Below are 21,679 nucleotides of genomic sequence, written 5' to 3'. Positions count from 1 at the left end.
TGACGTATGTAAGAAGGTGCGCGAGAGGAGCATGTAGTGTAATGCCCGCAGCTAAAGACACAGGAAAGAGCGGGAAAAGCCTGCAGTGTAATGCCAGCAGCTAAAAGCAACTGCGTAAGAAGGTATACTCCAATATCACCATATAGTCATTTTCTGTATCGCACAGAGACAAACCCCCGATATATCGATATATCGCCCAGCCCTACAATCAATACATATCAGATTTGGTGTGCAGTGAAAACGAGGCCTTATCACATACATCTGGCTTGTTTGCTACTGTGTGCTTAGCTGTTGTCTAGCTGCTTGTGGCTTGTCGGCCTTCAGGAAAATGCAAGTGTGTGTGTGTTTGCATTTAGATGTTTAGCATGGCACAAGTCAAGACTGCTCCAATTGGATAGAATCAAATAGCAGTATCTTCCCAGGTGCTCCTGGAACTTGACTGCTTTACTCCATGCAGGCACACAACACTGTGTGGTGTCTGACACTCCCAAAACATCTGCTCACCTTTCCCCTGCAGTCCTGATCTTGGAAAATGGCAGAGGTCAAATAGTGGACTGAGCTTACAGCTGCATTTGGAAGGCGAGGGAACTTCTCACTTAGAAGACCAGCTGGTTTCTCAGCCACAACTTAGCAGCTTGCAATCATCTCAAGTTCTCTCTGTCAACACCAAGTCCACAATGAAGGCCAGACCAGGACCAGTTCAGGACTTTCTCCTTCTAGTGTTCCCACACGCTCCAAAAACAAGGTCCTCATGTGTGTGTGTGTGTGTGTGTCTACCAGGGCAGGTCCAAAGGCCTGTTTAACTCTTTGCAACACAAAGAGCCATGATTGGCCGAGCACACAGCCATGGTGTTACAGGAAGCAGCTGCATGCTGGGGGTCAAAGTTCACACCAACACTTCTCTTGTCCACATGGGAGTCTAGTCAGTGTGGACATGACTTGTTGTATGTGGATTAGTATTAGTAGTAATAGTGTGTGTGATGATGTGTATCTAGTCAGTGGGGACATGACTTGTTGTATGTGGATTAGTATTAGTAGTAATAGTGTGTGTGATGATGTGTATCTAGTCAGTGGGGACATGACTTGTATGTGGATTAGTATTAGTAGTAATAGTAGTAATAGTGTGTGTGGGACGGCGTGGCGAAGTTGGTGGAGTGGCTGTGCCAGCAATCTGAGGGTTACTGGTTCAATTCCCACCAGGCTACCATCCTAGTCACGTCTGTTGTGTCCTGAGCAAGACACTTCACCCCTGCTCCTGATGTGTCCTGGTGAGCGCCTTGCATGGCAGCTCCCACCGTCAGTGTGTGAATGTGTGTGTGAATGGGTGAATGTGGAAATACTGTCAAAGCGCTTAAGGCTCCTTAAAAAAGGGTGGAAAAGCGCTATACAAGTACAACCCATTTACCATTACCATGTGTGTGATGATGTGTATTTAGTCGGTGTGGACATGACTTGTTGTATGTGGATTAGTAGTAGTAGTAGTAGTAGTAGTAGTAATAGTGTGTGTGTGCACATGACTTGGTATATGTGGATTAGTAGTAGTAGTAGTAGTAGTAGTAATAGTGTGTGTGTGCACATGACTTGGTATATGTGGATTAGTAGTAGCAGTAGTAGTAGTAGTAGTAATAGTGTGTGTGTGCACATGACTTGGTATATGTGGATTAGTAGTAGTAGTAGTAGTAGTAATAGTAATAGTGTTTGTGTGCACATGACTTGGTATATGTGGATTAGTAGTAGCAGTAGTAGTAGTAGTAGTAATAGTGTGTGTGTGCACATGACTTGGTATATGTGGATTAGTAGTAGCAGTAGTAGTAGTAGTAGTAATAGTGTGTGTGTGCACATGACTTGGTATATGTGGATTAGTAGTAGCAGTAGTAGTAGTAGTAGTAATAGTGTGTGTGTGCACATGACTTGGTATATGTGGATTAGTAGTAGCAGTAGTAGTAGTAGTAATAGTGTTTGTGTGCACATGACTTGGTATATGTGGATTAGTAGTAGCAGTAGTAGTAGTAGTAGTAGTAATAGTAGTAGTAGTAATAGTTTGTGTGTGATGATGTGTATTTAGTCAGTGTGGACATGACTTGGTGTATGTGGATTACTATTATTAGTAATAGTAGTAGCAGAAATAGTAGTGCAAGTGTATTAGTAGTAGTAGTAGTGTACGTGTGTTATTATTAGTGTATTAGTGTTAGTAGCGCATTAGTGTTAGTATTAGTAGTGTATTAGTATTAGTAGTGTATTAGAATAAGTATTATATTTGTGTTAGTATTAGTATTAGTAGTGACCTGAAAGCGCTTGACATGGACCTGAACATCTGGGAAGAGCTTGCTCAGGACAGATCCAGCTGGAGACACACCGTGAACACTGGACTGAAAGCTGGCGAGGCAAAACTACGCCAGCTTGAAGATGAGAAGCGAGCTCAGACAAAGAGCATGCAACTACATCCTGTAGCTGACTCCACCTACAAATGCACCAAGTGCACTGGAGACTGCCACTCCCGTGTGGGTCTGTACAGCCACAGCAGACGCTGCATGACCAACTAAATCATATCCAAGGGCCGCCCATCCATTGTCTTCCCAAACTTACGGATGCCCACAACAACAACATAGTAATGAATGTGTATTATTATACTAGTGTGTTAGTAGTAGTATTAGTAGTATTATTAGGAGAAGTTGACTCTGTAAGGTTCTGATTGCACTTCCCGACTGGGAAAAGTTAACTTGGTGAGCTTCTGATTGCCCATCCCCACTGGGAGAAGTTAACTTGGTGAGGTTCTGATTGCCCATCCCGACTGGGAGAAGTTGACTCGGTGAGGTTCTGATTGCCCATCCCGACTGGGAGAAGTTGACTCGGTGAGGTTCTGATTGCCCATCCCCACTGGGAGAAGTTGACTCGGTGAGGTTCTGATTGCCCATCCCGACTGGGAGAAATTGACTGGTGAGGTTCTGATTGCCCATCCCGACTGGGAGAAGTTGACTCGGTGAGGTTCTGATTGCCCATCCCCACTGGGAGAAGTTGACTCGGTGAGGTTCTGATTGCCCATCCCGACTGGGAGAAATTGACTGGTGAGGTTCTGATTGCACATCCCGACTGGGAGAAGTGGACTCGGTGAGGTTCTGATTGCCCATCCCGACTGGGAGAAGTTGACTCGGTGAGGTTTTGATTGCCTGTCCCGACTGGGAGAAATTGACTGGTGAGGTTCTGATTGCACATCCCGACTGGGAGAAGTGGACTCGGTGAGGTTCCGACATCACAAACAAACCCTCAGCCAGTGTTTATTCAACTGATAAACTCACTTATGTTGCTGTTTTTGAGAATGAAACCTTGTCAGCGAGTCATAATGTTCCAACATTTCCTTGGATCATAATCTCATCATCAAATACAATATTCACATTTGATATCTTTTTCTATTGCTCCTTATTTGCCATAGGTCATTAAAATACCAATAATAGCAACCTATTTATAAAACTTAAGTAAATTCTTGACTATAAGCTGCTACTTTTTTACTACGCTTTGGACCCCGTGGCTTAGAAAATGGTGCACCTAATTTATGGATTTTTCTTCGCTGACGGCCATTATTGAAAATAGATTTTAAAAAAACAAAAAAAGAGCAAAGACACTGAATAGGTGTGATGCTTGTGCTATGGTGTCATCTTATGGGCGAGTTTGCTGCAATGCGCTTCCGTTTAGATGTGAGTTTTAAACCGGAAGTACAAGAGCTGTTTCATCTTCCAGCCATCCGTAGTGTACTTGTATGGATTCTTCATTCATTAGTTCAAGCAAGGTTTGTAAGTTTTACAATTAAGGTATGTAAATAAACACTTAGAAAATGTTACTGTGTAATTAACTCAATTCACAAGGTATATATATATATATCTGTGGCTTATAGTCTGGTGCAGCTTATACTGTATATGGAAATTGTATTCGTTTATAGATCTAGTGGGTGTGGCTTACAAACCGGTGCGCTTTGTAGTCCAGATAATAGGCTAATCATCAATAATATTGACAATTTGAAGATTCAGCATCGGTATGGCTTATACTGCCCTTGCAACTACTTGCTCTCAGGCAGGGGTCTCAAACTCAATTTTCCTGTGGGCCACTGGATGCAGAAACTGGCTGAGGCTGGGCCACAAGAAGGCTGGGCGATATATCGATATATACGATAAATCGCGGGTTTGGCTCTGTGCGATATAGAAAATGACTATATCGTAATATTTGAGTATGCTTTTTCACGCAGGACTTTTAGCTGCGGGCGTACACTTCAGGCTCTCCTCGCTCTTTCCTGTCTCTCCTCACAGACAAGCAGGCGCACATTCTTACATACGTCACAAACTGTCACGTCACACGCCCTCGCAGGGCAGAGAGCTAGCGGCGTGGCTAACGTTAGCTGCTAACGTAGCCGTACGAGAGAAAGATGCTGCGGATCTGGTAACAAATGAAGGAAGACTTAATTCCCAAGAAAAACAGCAGGGTTTCCATCGTCTGGCGGTGGTTCGGCTTCAAGCGGGAATATGTCGAACAGACAACCGTAATTTGTCAATTGTGGGGGGAAAAAGCGTTGCTATAAAAAGTAGCATTACTGCTAATATGTAGCATCGTTTGTAAAGTCACTCGCTAGAGAATGAAGAGAATTTCATAACCTTAGTAACATACCACATAGTAAAAGATGAATACTATTTGATTTCCTATTATGCAGCTCATTTTTATTTGACACTTAAAATGTCTCTGACAATCTTGCACTTTATGTTTTGGAAATGACTTGAATGTTTGTGCCATTGCTTAATAACGTTAATAAATATACTTTTGGTCAATTGACTTAGTTGTGATTTCCCTCTCTGCATGAAAGTTTAAAAGTAGCATGTATGAATGCAGTATGAAGAAGAATGCAGACACATAGAATCATCATACTGCTGTGATTATATGCATCAAGTGTTCATTCAAGGCCAAGGCAAAATATATTCATATATATTGTACTTCGCGATATGGCCTAAAAATATGGCGATATTAAAAAAAGGGCAATATCGCCCAACCCTAGCCGCGAGCAAAGATTTCTTTACAAAAATCTAACATGCACTTTTTAATGAATTCACCTTCTTTGAATGATTTTCCCACCCTAGCAATATACTTGCCAACACTCGCGACCTTTCCGGGAAACACCCGTGTATCAGTGCCCCTACCCACAATATCCTGGGGTATACATTCTAGGGTTTTCATCCGGACAACAATTTTAAGGCCATGCCGTGACGGCACTGCCTCTAACGTCCACTTTCCCTCCGTACGAACATTATGCCGGCCCATTCACAAGTTGCAAGAGATTTCTGCAGAATCAAGGAAGGGAATGCAAGACATACTTGGTCAACAGCCATACAGGTCACACTGACGGTGGCCGTGTAAATAACTTCAACACTGTTACAAATATGCGCCACACTGTGAACCCACACCAGACAAGATTGACAAACACATTTTGGGAGAACATCTTCACCGCAACACAACAGAACAAAGTACCAGAATCCAATGCAGCCCTAACTCTTCTGGGCTACAATAGGGGGCGGGGTTGGGAGGGGCGGGGTGTATATTGTAGCCCGGAAGACTTAGGGCTGCATTGGATTCTGGGTATTTGTTCTGTTGTGTTTATGTTGTGTTACGGTGAAGATGTTCTCCCAAAATGTGTTTGTCATTCTTGTTTAGTGTGGGTTCAGAGTGTGGCACATATTTGTAACAGTCTCAAAGTTGTTTGTACGGCCACCCTCAGTGTGACCTGTATGGCTGTTGATCAAGTATGTCTTGCCTTCCCCGATTGCATCTACATATGTCAAATATATCATGTGGCTGGGCTCTTACGCTCTTTGTACAGGTTGTAGAGGATGTTAAAGGCAGTGCCTCCACGGTGCCCCCTTGATATTGTTCTACGGGTGAAATTTGGGAGAATGATCATTCCTAGAGGGGCACTGAAAATTTGTAGTCTCCCGGAAAAATCGAGGTAGTATTATGCTGTAAAGCGCCATTCATATCAAACTCGCGGGCCGTACCAACATTAAATATTCTTATTAAGGTGCGGGCCGCAAAACAACGTCTCACGGGCCGCAATTGGCCCGCGGGTCGCGTGTTTGAGACCCCTGCTCTAAGGTGTATACCCACATATGTGGCGGAGCTCCAAATGAATGTAAAGTATGAAAGACCAGAAGAATGAGTGCTTAGTAACAGGAGTGCAGATAATATCTGATTACTTTCAGTAAATCAACAAGTAGTTTAACAACAGTTGTGAGACTAGAAATGATGTACTGATCATTCAGTTACCTGTTCTGCTCCTCCAGCTTGGCCAGCAGCTGCTCGTCATCCGGGCTGAGCAGCGGCGGCGAGGACGGCGAGGACAGAGACGAGGAGGTCGGCAAGGTCGTGGGCGTGGCCACCTGGCTAGCCATCTGAGACACCGAGTTCTTCACCCATGAGAGAGTTGAACTCAGCTTACCTGCAACCTTGTCTGTCGCCACCTGCGGGGCCAGAGAACATGAAGAGCCATCAGCGTTTCCATGGCAAAGTAGCTGCTTCCCCACGTCACTTGTGAACCTTGGCATATGCTAATGGACCTGGCAGACGGGGGCAAAGTGCACATTTCTTCCCCTGAAGTGGGCCCCGCCCACCAGCAGCCATTCTTCTCCTGAGGCTTCCTCATAAATCCCGGGGGCTTTTTGTGCTCCCGGAGGACTTGGGACGCGGCCTGCATGCTTGATGAGCGACTTGGGACAGTGACTTGACTTGACAATGACTCGACTCGACAATCACTTGACTTGACAACGACTTTACTTGACAATCATTTGACTTGACCACGACTTGACTTGACAATCACTTGACTTGACAATGACTTGACAACGACTTGACGTGACAATCACTTGACTTGACAACGACTTGACTTGGCAATGACTTGGGACGCAGCCTGCATGCTTGATGAGCGACTTGGGACTTGACATTAACTCGACTTGACTTGACAATCATTTGACAACGACTTGACTTGACAATCACTCGACTTGACAATCATTTGACATGACAACGATTTGACAACGACTTGTGACGCAGTGTGCATGCTTGATGAGCGACTTGGGACTTGACATTAACTCGACTTGACTTGACAATCATTTGACAATGACTTGACTTGACAATCACTTGACTTGACAACGACTTGACTTGACAATCATTTGACATGACAACGATTTGACAACAACTTGTGACGCAGCGTGCATGCTTGATGAGCGACTTGGGACAATGACTTGACGATGACCTGACTTGACAATGACTCGACTTGACAATGCCTTGGGACGCGGCGTGCATGCTTGATGAGCCAGAAAGGTCTGCTTCAAAAGCTTAGCAGAGGTTCCTGAAAGCCTTTGGACAGGCAGCACAATCACTCGACTTGACATTATCATTGTCATGTTCCTCATCTTTCTCACTACAAGCTTACATTATCATTGTCATGTTCCTCATCTTTCTCACTACAAGCTTACATTATCATTGTCATGTTCCTCATCTTTCTCACTACAAGCTTACATTATCATTGTCATGTTCCTCATCTTTCTCACTACAAGCTTACATTATCATTCTCATGTTCCTCATCTTTCTCACAACAAGCTTACATTATCATTGTCATGTTCCTCATCTTTCTCACTACAAGCTTACATTATCATTGTCATGTTCCTCATCTTTCTCACTACAAGCTTACATTATCATTCTCATGTTCCTCATCTTTCTCACTACAAGCTTACATTATCATTGTCATGTTCCTCATCTTTCTCACTACAAGCTTACATTATCATTGTCATGTTCCTCATCTTTCTCACTACAAGCTTACATTATCATTGTCATGTTCCTCATCTTTCTCACTACAAGCTTACATTATCATTGTCATGTTCCTCATCTTTCTCACTACAAGCTTACATTATCATTATCATGTTCCTCATCTTTCTCACTACAAGCTTACATTATCATTCTCATGTTCCTCATCTTTCTCACAACAAGCTTACAAGATGGCGGCGCCGATAATATAATCATAATGGGGGACTTTAATATCCATATGAATACCCCATCGGACCCACCGTGCGTAGCGCTCCAGACTATAATTGATAGCTGTGGTCTCACACAAATAATAAATGAACCCACGCATCGCAACGGTAATACGATAGACCTAGTGCTTGTCAGGGGTATCACCGCTTCCAAAGTTACGATACTCCCGTATACTAAAGTATTGTCCGATCATTACCTTATAAAATTCGAGGTTCAGACGCATGTTCGTCAAACTAATAATAATAATAACTGCTATAGCAGCCGCAACATTAATACGGCCACAACGACAACTCTTGCTGACCTACTGCCCTCGGTAATGGCACCATTCCCAAAGTATGTGGGCTCTATTGATAACCTCACTAACAACTTTAACGACGCCCTGCGCGAAACCATTGATAACATAGCACCGCTAAAGTTAAAAAAGGCTCCAAAAAAGCGCACCCCGTGGTTTACAGAAGAAACTAGAGCTCAGAAATTATTATGCAGAAAGCTGGAACGCAAATGGCGCACGACTAAACTTGAGGTGCACCATCAAGCATTTAGTGATGGTTTAATAACTTATAAACGCATGCTTACCTTAGCTAAAGCTAATTATTACTCAAATCTCATCCACCGTAATAAAAACGATCCTAAATTTTTGTTTAGTACGGTAGCATCGCTTACCCAACAAGGGACTCCTTCCAGTAGCTCCACCCACTCAGCTGATGACTTTATGCAATTCTTTAGTAAGAAAATTGAAGTCATTAGAAAGGAGATTAAAGACAATGCGTCCCAGCTACAACGGGGTTCTATTAACACTGACACGATTGTATATACGACGGATACTGCCCTCCAAAATAGTTTCTCTCGTTTTGAGGAAATAACATTAGAGGAATTGTTACAACGTGTAAATGGAATAAAACAAACAACATGTTTACTTGACCCTCTTCCTGGGAAACTGATCAAGGAGCTCTTTGTATTATTAGGTCCATCAGTGCTAAATATTATAAACTTATCACTTTCCTCGGGCACTGTTCCCCTAGCATTCAAAAAAGCGGTTATTCATCCTCTTCTTAAAAGACCTAACCTCGATCCTGACCTCATGGTAAACTACCGACCGGTGTCTCACCTTCCCTTTATTTCAAAAATCCTCGAAAAAATTGTTGCGGAGCAGTTAAATGAACACTTAGCGTCTAACAATCTATGTGAAACCTTTCAATCCGGTTTCAGGGCAAATCACTCGACGGAGACAGCCCTCGCAAAAATGACTAATGATCTATTGCTAAGGATGGATTCTGATGCGTCATCTATGTTGCTGCTCCTCGATCTTAGCGCTGCTTTCGATACCGTCGATCATAATATTTTATTAGAACGTATCAAAACACGAATTGGTATGTCAGACTTAGCCCTGTCTTGGTTTAACTCTTATCTTACTGATAGGATGCAGTGTGTCTCCCATAACAATGTGACCTCGGACTACGTTAAGGTAACGTGTGGAGTTCCCCAGGGTTCGGTCCTTGGCCCTGCACTCTTCAGCATCTACATGCTGCCGCTAGGTGACATCATACGCAAATACGGTGTTAGCTTTCACTGTTATGCTGATGACACCCAACTCTACATGCCCCTAAAGCTGACCAACACGCCGGATTGTAGTCAGCTGGAGGCGTGTCTTAATGAAATTAAACAATGGATGTCCGCTAACTTTTTGCAACTCAATGCCAAAAAAACGGAAATGCTGATTATCGGTCCTGCTAGACACCGAACTCTATTTAATAATACAACTCTAACATTTGACAACCAAACAATTAAACAAGGCGACACGGTAAAGAATCTGGGTATTATCTTCGACCCAACTCTCTCCTTTGAGGCACACATTAAAAGCGTTACTAAAACAGCCTTCTTTCATCTCCGTAATATCGCTAAAATTCGCTCCATTCTGTCCACTAAGGACGCTGAGATCATTATCCATGCGTTTGTTACATCTCGCCTCGACTACTGTAACGTATTATTTTCGGGTCTCCCCATGTCTAGCATTAAAAGATTACAGTTGGTACAAAATGCGGCTGCTAGACTTTTGACAAGAACAAGAAAGTTTGATCACATTACGCCTGTACTGGCTCACCTGCACTGGCTTCCTGTGCACTTAAGATGTGACTTTAAGGTTTTACTACTTACGTATAAAATACTACACGGTCTAGCTCCATCCTATCTTGCCGATTGTATTGTACCATATGTCCCGGCAAGAAATCTGCGTTCAAAGGACTCCGGCTTATTAGTGATTCCCAAAGCCCAAAAAAAGTCTGCGGGCTATAGAGCGTTTTCCGTTCGGGCTCCAGTACTCTGGAATGCCCTCCCGGTAACAGTTCGAGATGCCACCTCAGTAGAAGCATTTAAGTCTCACCTTAAAACTCATTTGTATACTGTAGCCTTTAAATAGACTCCCTTTTTAGACCAGTTGATCTGCTGTTTCTTTTCTTTTTCTTCTATGTCCCACTCTCCGATCCGATCCGGTGGCCATGTACTGCTTGCCTGTGTATCGGCTGGGGACATCTCTGCGCTGCTGATCCGCCTCGACATCTCTGCGCTGCTGATCCGCCTCCGCTTGGGATGGTTTCCTGCTGGCTCCGCTGTGAACGGGACTCTCGCTGCTGAGTTGGACCCGCTTTGGACTGGACTCTCGCGACTGTGTTGGATCCATTGTGGATTGAACTTTCACAGTATCATGTTAGACCCGCTCGACATCCATTGCTTTCCTCCTCTCTAAGGTTCTCATAGTCATTATTGTCACCGACGTCCCACTGGGTGTGAGTTTTCCTTGCCCTTATGTGGGCCTACCGAGGATGTCGTGGTGGTTTGTGCAGCCCTTTGAGACACTAGTGATTTAGGGCTATATAAGTAAACATTGATTGATTGATTGATTGATTTTCATTGTCATGTTCCTCATCTTTCTCACTACAAGCTTACATTATCATTGTCATGTTCCTCATCTTTCTCACTACAAGCTTACATTATCATTGTCATGTTCCTCATCTTTCTCACTACAAGCTTACATTATCATTGTCATGTTCCTCATCTTTCTCACTACAAGCTTACATTATCATTGTCATGTTCCTCATCTTTCTCACTACAAGCTTACATTATCATTGTCATGTTCCTCATCTTTCTCACTACAAGCTTACATTATCATTGTCATGTTCCTCATCTTTCTCACTACAAGCTTACATTATCATTCTCATGTTCCTCATCTTTCTCACAACAAGCTTACATTATCATTGTCATGTTCCTCATCTTTCTCACTACAAGCTTACATTATCATTGTCATGTTCCTCATCTTTCTCACTACAAGCTTACATTATCATTGTCATGTTCCTCATCTTTCTCACTACAAGCTTACATTTTCATTGTCATGTTCCTCATCTTTCTCACTACAAGCTTACATTATCACTGTCATGTTCCTCATCTTTCTCACTACAAGCTTACATTATCATTGTCATGTTCCTCATCTTTCTCACAACAAGCTTACATTATCACTGCCATGTTCCTCATCTTTCTCACTACAAGCTTACATTATCACTGCCATGTTCCTCATCTTTCTCACTACAAGCTTACATTATCATTGTCATGTTCCTCATCTTTCTCACAACAAGCTTACATTATCATTGTCATGTTCCTCATCTTTCTCACTACAAGCTTACATTATCATTGTCATGTTCCTCATCTTTCTCACTACAAGCTTACATTATCACTGCCATGTTCCTCATCTTTCTCACTACAAGCTTACATTATCACTGCCATGTTCCTCATCTTTCTCACTACAAGCTTACATTATCATTGTCATGTTCCTCATCTTTCTCACAACAAGCTTACATTATCATTGTCATGTTCCTCATCTTTCTCACTACAAGCTTACATTATCATTGTCATGTTCCTCATCTTTCTCACTACAAGCTTACATTATCATTGTCATGTTCCTCATCTTTCTCACTACAAGCTTACATTATCATTGTCATGTTCCTCATCTTTCTCACTACAAGCTTACATTATCATTGTCATGTTCCTCATCTTTCTCACTACAAGCTTACATTATCATTGTCATGTTCCTCATCTTTCTCACTACAAGCTTACATTATCATTGTCATGTTCCTCATCTTTCTCACTACAAGCTTACATTATCATTGTCATGTTCCTCATCTTTCTCACTACAAGCTTACATTATCATTGTCATGTTCCTCATCTTTCTCACTACAAGCTTACATTATCATTGTCATGTTCCTCATCTTTCTCACTACAAGCTTACATTATCATTGTCATGTTCCTCATCTTTCTCACTACAAGCTTACATTATCACTGCCATGTTCCTCATCTTTCTCACTACAAGCTTACATTATCACTGCCATGTTCCTCATCTTTCTCACTACAAGCTTACATTATCATTGTCATGTTCCTCATCTTTCTCACTACAAGCTTACATTATCATTGTCATGTTCCTCATCTTTCTCACTACAAGCTTACATTATCATTGTCATGTTCCTCATCTTTCTCACTACAAGCTTACATTATCATTGTCATGTTCCTCATCTTTCTCACTACAAGCTTACATTATCATTGTCATGTTCCTCATCTTTCTCACTACAAGCTTACATTATCACTGCCATGTTCCTCATCTTTCTCACTACAAGCTTACATTATCATTGTCATGTTCCTCATCTTTCTCACTACAAGCTTACATTATCATTGTCATGTTCCTCATCTTTCTCACTATAAGCTTACATTATCATTGTCATGTTCCTCATCTTTCTCACTACAAGCTTACATTATCATTGTCATGTTCCTCATCTTTCTCACTACAAGCTTACATTATCATTGTCATGTTCCTCATCTTTCTCACTACAAGCTTACATTATCATTGTCATGTTCCTCATCTTTCTCACTACAAGCTTACATTATCACTGCCATGTTCCTCATCTTTCTCACTACAAGCTTACATTATCACTGCCATGTTCCTCATCTTTCTCACTACAAGCTTACATTATCATTGTCATGTTCCTCATCTTTCTCACTACAAGCTTACATTATCATTGTCATGTTCCTCATCTTTCTCACTACAAGCTTACATTATCATTGTCATGTTCCTCATCTTTCTCACTACAAGCTTACATTATCATTGTCATGTTCCTCATCTTTCTCACTACAAGCTTACATTATCATTGTCATGTTCCTCATCTTTCTCACTACAAGCTTACATTATCACTGTCATGTTCCTCATCTTTCTCACTACAAGCTTACATTATCATGTTCCTCATCTTTCTCACTTCAAGCTTACATTATCATTGTCATGTTCCTCATCTTTCTCACTACAAGCTTACATTATCATTATCATGTTCCTCATCTTTCTCACTACAAGCTTACATTATCATTGTCATGTTCCTCATCTTTCTCACTACAAGCTTACATTATCACTGCCATGTTCCTCATCTTTCTCACTACAAGCTTACATTATCATTGTCATGTTCCTCATCTTTCTCACTACAAGCTTACATTATCACTGTCATGTTCCTCATCTTTCTCACTACAAGCTTACATTATCACTGCCATGTTCCTCATCTTTCTCACTACAAGCTTACATTATCACTGCCATGTTCCTCATCTTTCTCACTACAAGCTTACATTATCATTGTCATGTTCCTCATCTTTCTCACTACAAGCTTACATTATCATTGTCATGTTCCTCATCTTTCTCACTACAAGCTTACATTATCATTGTCATGTTCCTCATCTTTCTCACTACAAGCTTACATTATCATTGTCATGTTCCTCATCTTTCTCACTACAAGCTTACATTATCATTGTCATGTTCCTCATCTTTCTCACTACAAGCTTACATTATCACTGTCATGTTCCTCATCTTTCTCACTACAAGCTTACATTATCACTGCCATGTTCCTCATCTTTCTCACTACAAGTTTACATTATCATTGTCATGTTCCTCATCTTTCTCACTACAAGCTTACATTATCATTGTCATGTTCCTCATCTTTCTCACTATAAGCTTACATTATCATTGTCATGTTCCTCATCTTTCTCACTACAAGCTTACATTATCATTGTCATGTTCCTCATCTTTCTCACTACAAGCTTACATTATCATTGTCATGTTCCTCATCTTTCTCACTACAAGCTTACATTATCATTGTCATGTTCCTCATCTTTCTCACTACAAGCTTACATTATCACTGCCATGTTCCTCATCTTTCTCACTACAAGCTTACATTATCACTGCCATGTTCCTCATCTTTCTCACTACAAGCTTACATTATCATTGTCATGTTCCTCATCTTTCTCACTACAAGCTTACATTATCATTGTCATGTTCCTCATCTTTCTCACTACAAGCTTACATTATCATTGTCATGTTCCTCATCTTTCTCACTACAAGCTTACATTATCATTGTCATGTTCCTCATCTTTCTCACTACAAGCTTACATTATCATTGTCATGTTCCTCATCTTTCTCACTACAAGCTTACATTATCACTGTCATGTTCCTCATCTTTCTCACTACAAGCTTACATTATCATGTTCCTCATCTTTCTCACTTCAAGCTTAGATTATCACTGTCATGTTCCTCATCTTTCTCACTACAAGCTTACATTATCACTGCCATGTTCCTCATCTTTCTCACTACAAGCTTACATTATCACTGCCATGTTCCTCATCTTTCTCACTACAAGCTTACATTATCATTGTCATGTTCCTCATCTTTCTCACTACAAGCTTACATTATCATTGTCATGTTCCTCATCTTTCTCACTACAAGCTTACATTATCATGTTCCTCATCTTTCTCACTTCAAGCTTACATTATCACTGTCATGTTCCTCATCTTTCTCACTACAAGCTTACATTATCACTGTCATGTTCCTCATCTTTCTCACTACAAGCTTACATTATCATGTTCCTCATCTTTCTCACTTCAAGCTTACATTATCACTGTCATGTTCCTCATCTTTCTCACTACAAGCTTACATTATCACTGCCATGTTCCTCATCTTTCTCACTACAAGCTTACATTATCACTGCCATGTTCCTCATCTTTCTCACTACAAGCTTACATTATCATTGTCATGTTCCTCATCTTTCTCACTACAAGCTTACATTATCATTGTCATGTTCCTCATCTTTCTCACTACAAGCTTACATTATCATTGTCATGTTCCTCATCTTTCTCACTACAAGCTTACATTATCATTGTCATGTTCCTCATCTTTCTCACTACAAGCTTACATTATCATTGTCATGTTCCTCATCTTTCTCACTACAAGCTTACATTATCACTGTCATGTTCCTCATCTTTCTCACTACAAGCTTACATTATCATGTTCCTCATCTTTCTCACTTCAAGCTTACATTATCATTGTCATGTTCCTCATCTTTCTCACTACAAGCTTACATTATCATTATCATGTTCCTCATCTTTCTCACTACAAGCTTACATTATCATTGTCATGTTCCTCATCTTTCTCACTACAAGCTTACATTATCACTGCCATGTTCCTCATCTTTCTCACTACAAGCTTACATTATCATTGTCATGTTCCTCATCTTTCTCACTACAAGCTTACATTATCACTGCCATGTTCCTCATCTTTCTCATGAGCAGGCACTGCAAAGCTCCTTGTAAGGCTGCCTGCTGAGTGTTGCGGCTGAAATGAGATGAGATGAAATGAGATCCTCATGCAGCAACCACAACCACAACCACAACAACAATAACAACAGAAATGTTCACTTCAACAACACACGGCCGAAAGTAGTTTCCTGAATAAATGCTTCCAACTCCGTGGAACATCCCACGCGAGAGATGCTGACTCGACGTGCTAACTGATATGTCACATTGCCTCCCAAATGAACAACTTTGGAGGTATAGTTCTTGCCAGGAATTAGACGGACCCCAGGGGGAGACGGGAGCGGCGATGTAGTTCCTGCCAGGAATTAGACGGACCCCAGGGGGAGACGGGAGCGGCGATGTAGTTCCTGCCAGGAATTAGACGGACCCCAGGAGGGAAGACGGTCAACATTTACCTTGAAGCGATTTTAAGAAGCCGCGCCAAACTTCCTCGCCTGGCTGCCGCTTCCCATGCGTCAATCTGTCCCCCGCATTCTTGTGTGGGAGACGATTTTCTGAAACTTTTATCCGCGTTAGTGTCCGGAGCGAAGCCGCCTGGGTGTGTGGTAACGCGGGCTGGCTGCCATGGCGCCGTCTAATACCTGGACGCCAATGGCTCGGGCAGGGGCCGGCCGGGTGTTTACATGGCACTGCGCATGCGCAGATTGGCCTGCCACCTCTACACTGCCGCCACCGCGAGACCACGAGGAGTAACTACAACGTGACGTCATATTTATACATATACTCATCAAACTGTTACCTTTTAAATGATATTTACACATATACACATCCAACTGTTACCTTTTAAATGGTATTTATACATATACTCATCAAACTGTTACCTTTTAAATGATATTTATACATATACTCATCAAACTGTTACCTTTTAAATGATATTTATACATTTACTCATCAAACTGTTACCTTTTAAATGATATTTATACATTTACTCATCAAACTGTTACCTTTTAAATGATATTTATACATATACACATCCAACTGTTACCTTTTAAATGATATTTATACATATACTCATCAAACTGTTACCTTTTAAATGATATTTATACATTTACTCATCAAACTGTTACCTTTTAAATGATATTTATACATTTAATCATCATTAAATGGACACATCAAACTGTTAGCTAATTGTTGCCTCTGAGTCAACTGTTGGTTCTTACGTGATGCATGCAAAGTGTTGGCCTACTATTTTTATGGCACATTTTGTGGTTGCACATCATAGAGTCAAATATCTTCTTCTTTGCTGATACCTGGGAACGGTTAGCATGTTAGCTGCTAAGCTAGTCTTGCCATATATGCCTCAGGGTCAAATATTTTTGTTTTTTGATTCACACAAACTGTTAGCATGCTAGCTTTTGATGACATTATCCTGCATGGAGAGGTTATGAGGTGACCAACGATGACGCGCTAGCTGTTCAAAGTCGGGACCTGGGGTGGACCACTCATCTGTGCATCATTTGAGGACATCTCTGTGCTGCTGACCTGTCTCCACTCGAGATGATCTCCTGCTGGTCCACTATGGACTGGACTCTCACTATTATGTTAGATCCACTATGGACTGGACTCTCACTATTATGTTAGATCCACTATGGACTGGACTCTCACTATTATGTTAGATCCACTATGGACTGGACTCTCACTATTATGTTAGATCCACTATGGACTGGACTCTCACTATTATGTTAGATCCACTATGGACTGGACTCTCACACTATTAGCTAGATCCACTATGGACTGGACTCTCACACTATTATGTTAGATCCACTATGGACTGGACTCTCACTATTATGTTAGATCCACTATGGACTGGACTCTCACTATTATGTTAGATCCACTATGGACTGGACTCTCAGTGGTCACCGGATGTGCTTCCCTCCAAGGTTTCTCATTGTCATCCTATTGGGTTGAGTTTTTCCTTGCCCTGATGTGGGATCTGAGCCGAGGATGTAGTTGTGGCTTGTGCAGCCCTTTGAGACACTGGTGACTAAGCGCTATATAAGTAAACATCGATTGATTGATGTCGTTAGCAACCTAGCATTTTGAACAATTTTTTCATGTACATGCAGTAATATATTTTGGTATTTGACACATGTTACAGTTAGCATTTTAGGATGCTAAAATTAGCATATGCTAAATCTTTTAGCTAATTTAGCCCGTTTACACCTCAGTGTATTTCACTAATGCTAACTGTAAGCATGCTAAGGTTAACATGTTAGCAAAGCTGTCTGCTGTTAGCATGCTTTTTTTTACCTAATCTTCCTCATATTTTGTGTTACTTTACGCTATCTGGCCAGCGTGCTAACTGTTAGCATTTCAGTTCACCTTTGGCTCGTCAATGTTCACAGGACATTCCTACTGAAATAGCTTTTTCTAGTTCCTTGGAAACAAAATTAAAAAGGTTCTATTTTGGTTTCATCTGACCACATGACATTCTCCTAATCCTCTGCTGTATCATCCATGTATCCATTTTGGTATCAACTCAACTTGTCGTGTTTGGAGGAAGAAGAATACTGACTTGCATCCCAAGAACACCATACCTACTGTGAAGCAGTAGGTATAAATATATATATATATATATATATATATATATATATATATATATATATATATATATATATATATATATATATATATATATATATATATATATATATATATATATATATATATATATATATAGCCCGGCATCCTTTGATTGGTTGGTGTGTGGCCCTCAGTGGAAAAACTTTTTCACCACGACTCACTCTCTTTGAAACTGAATCGTAGTGTCTGCTATCAAGTGAGTCCTATGTGTCTGCTGTCAAGAGAGTCCTACCTGAACTTCATTGGCAGAAACAGAGAGTTGGAACGCTCCAGTCAAGCCATCCTGTCTTGATTGGTGACTTCAATCCAAGTTGGGAGAGAAAAATCAGTAAGTTTGTGTTAGCGGAGTAGAAAGCAGCAGCAGCACAAGGTGGTGTGTGGTGTGTCGTGTGTGGTGTGTAGTGTGTAGTGTGTAGTGTGTGGTGTGTGCTGTGTGCTGTGTGCTGTGTGCTGTGTGCTGTGTGCTGTGTGCTGTGTGGTGTGTGGTGTGTGGTGGAGATGTGACTCACACCTCCGCGTGCATACCAACACACCTGAAAGCCACTTTTCTGGTTGGACGCTGACGCACGTCTTTTGTGCTGCACACCACACCTGCTGACTAGTCACATCCAACACTAACCACACCTGCTGACTAGTCACATCCAACACTAACCACACCTGCTGACTAGTCACATCCAACACTAACCACACCTGCTGACTAGTCACATCCAACACTAACCACACCTGCTGACTAGTCACATCCAACACTAACCACTCCTGCTGACTAGTCACATCCAACACTAACCACACCTGCTGACTAGTCACATCCAACACTAACCACACCTGCTGACTAGTCACATCCAACACTAACCACACCTGCTGACTAGTCACATCCAACACTAACCACTCCTGCTGACTAGTCACATCCAACACTAACCACACCTGCTGACTAGTCACATCCAACACTAACCACACCTGCTGACTAGTCACATCCAACACTAACCACACCTGCTGACTAGTCACATCCAACACTAACCACACCTGCTGACTAGTCACATCCAACACTAACCACACCTGCTGACTAGTCACATCCAACACTAACCACACCTGCTGACTAGTCACATCCAACACTAACCACACCTGCTGACTAGTCACATCCAACACTAACCACACCTGCTGACTAGTCACATCCAACACTAACCACACCTGCTGACTAGTCACATCCAACACTAACCACACCTGCTGACTAGTCACATCCAACACTAACCACACCTGCTGACTAGTCACATCCAACACTAACCACTCCTGCTGACTAGTCACATCCAACACTAACCACACCTGCTGACTAGTCACATCCAACACTAACCACACCTGCTGACTAGTCACATCCAACACTAACCACACCTGCTGACTAGTCACATCCAACACTAACCACTCCTGCTGACTAGTCACATCCAACACTAACCACACCTGCTGACTAGTCACATCCAACACTAACCACACCTGCTGACTAGTCACATCCAACACTAACCACACCTGCTGACTAGTCACATCCAACACTAACCACACCTGCTGACTAGTCACATCCAACACTAACCACTCCTGCTGACTAGTCACATCCAACACTAACCACTCCTGCTGACTAGTCACATCCAACACTAACCACTCCTGCTGACTAGTCACATCCAACACTAACCACTCCTGCTGACTAGTCACATCCAACACTAACCACACCTGCTGACTAGTCACATCCAACACTAACCACACCTGCTGACTAGTCACATCCAACACTAACCACTCCTGCTGACTAGTCACATCCAACACTAACCACTCCTGCTGACTAGTCACATCCAACACTAACCACTCCTGCTGACTAGTCACATCCAACACTAACCACTCCTGCTGACTAGTCACATCCAACACTAACCACTCCTGCTGACTAGTCACATCCAACACTAACCACTCCTGCTGACTAGTCACATCCAACACTAACCACTCCTGCTGACTAGTCACATCCAACACTAACCACTCCTGCTGACTAGTCACATCCAACACTAACCACTCCTGCTGACTAGTCACATCCAACACTAACCACTCCTGCTGACTAGTCACATCCAACACTAACCACTCCTGCTGACTAGTCACATCCAACACTAACCACTCCTGCTGACTAGTCACATCCAACACTAACCACTCCTGCTGACTAGTCACATCCAACACTAACCACTCCTGCTGACTAGTCACATCCAACACTAACCACTCCTGCTGACTAGTCACATCCAACACTAACCACTCCTGCTGACTAGTCACATCCAACACTAACCACACCTGCTGACTAGTCACATCCAACACTAACCACTCCTGCTGACTAGTCACATCCAACACTAACCACTCCTGCTGACTAGTCACATCCAACACTAACCACTCCTGCTGACTAGTCACATCCAACACTAACCACACCTGCTGACTAGTCACATCCAACACTAACCACTCCTGCTGACTAGTCACATCCAACACTAACCACTCCTGCTGACTAGTCACATCCAACACTAACCACTCCTGCCGACTAGTCACATCCAACACTAACCACTCCTGCCGACTAGTCACATCCAACACTAACCACTCCTGCCGACTAGTCACATCCAACACTAACCACTCCTGCCGACTAGTCACATCCAACACTAACCACACCTGCTGACTAGTCACATCCAACACTAACCACTCCTGCTGACTAGTCACATCCAACACTAACCACTCCTGCTGACTAGTCACATCCAACACTAACCACTCCTGCTGACTAGTCACATCCAACACTAACCACTCCTGCTGACTAGTCACATCCAACACTAACCACTCCTGCTGACTAGTCACATCCAACACTAACCACTCCTGCTGACTAGTCACATCCAACACTAACCACTCCTGCTGACTAGTCACATCCAACACTAACCACACCTGCTGACTAGTCACATCCAACACTAACCACTCCTGCTGACTAGTCACATCCAACACTAACCACTCCTGCTGACTAGTCACATCCAACACTAACCACTCCTGCTGACTAGTCACATCCAACACTAACCACTCCTGCTGACTAGTCACATCCAACACTAACCACACCTGCTGACTAGTCACATCCAACACTAACCACACCTGCTGACTAGTCACATCCAACACTAACCACTCCTGCTGACTAGTCACATCCAACACTAACCACTCCTGCTGACTAGTCACATCCAACACTAACCACTCCTGCTGACTAGTCACATCCAACACTAACCACTCCTGCTGACTAGTCACATCCAACACTAACCACACCTGCTGACTAGTCACATCCAACACTAACCACACCTGCTGACTAGTCACATCCAACACTAACCACACCTGCTGACTAGTCACA

At 42.3% G+C, this 21,679-nt stretch overlaps 1 protein-coding gene across 10 annotated transcripts in view; it reads right to left on the bottom strand.

The window, feature by feature from the left end:
• The window catches only part of evi5b (ecotropic viral integration site 5b), a 96,720-nt gene extending 77,931 nt beyond the window's left edge, over nt 1–18,789 (bottom strand). For 2 of the 10 annotated variants that reach the window (XM_061888435.1, XM_061888436.1), the window contains exons 1-2: nt 16,113–16,326; nt 6,298–6,491 (exon numbers count right to left, since the gene is read on the bottom strand). In XM_061888435.1, the coding sequence (XP_061744419.1) occupies nt 6,298–6,422 (125 nt within the window). In that variant the 5' untranslated portion in view covers nt 6,423–6,491; nt 16,113–16,326. Of the gene's footprint in view, nt 1–6,297; nt 6,492–11,557; nt 11,583–15,655; nt 15,737–16,112; nt 16,328–18,532 lie in introns of those variants that run through there. The other 8 variants (XM_061888430.1, XM_061888439.1, XM_061888432.1 and 5 more) reach the window with 7 other exon arrangements.
• Nucleotides 18,790–21,679: the final 2,890 nt, after the last annotated feature.

Source organism: Nerophis ophidion, linkage group LG26 (assembly GCF_033978795.1).
Source record: "Nerophis ophidion isolate RoL-2023_Sa linkage group LG26, RoL_Noph_v1.0, whole genome shotgun sequence".
NCBI classification, from domain to species: domain Eukaryota; kingdom Metazoa; phylum Chordata; class Actinopteri; order Syngnathiformes; family Syngnathidae; genus Nerophis; species Nerophis ophidion.
Note: the sequence above shows the minus strand (reverse complement) of the source record. Positions and strands in the feature narration are given on the sequence as shown.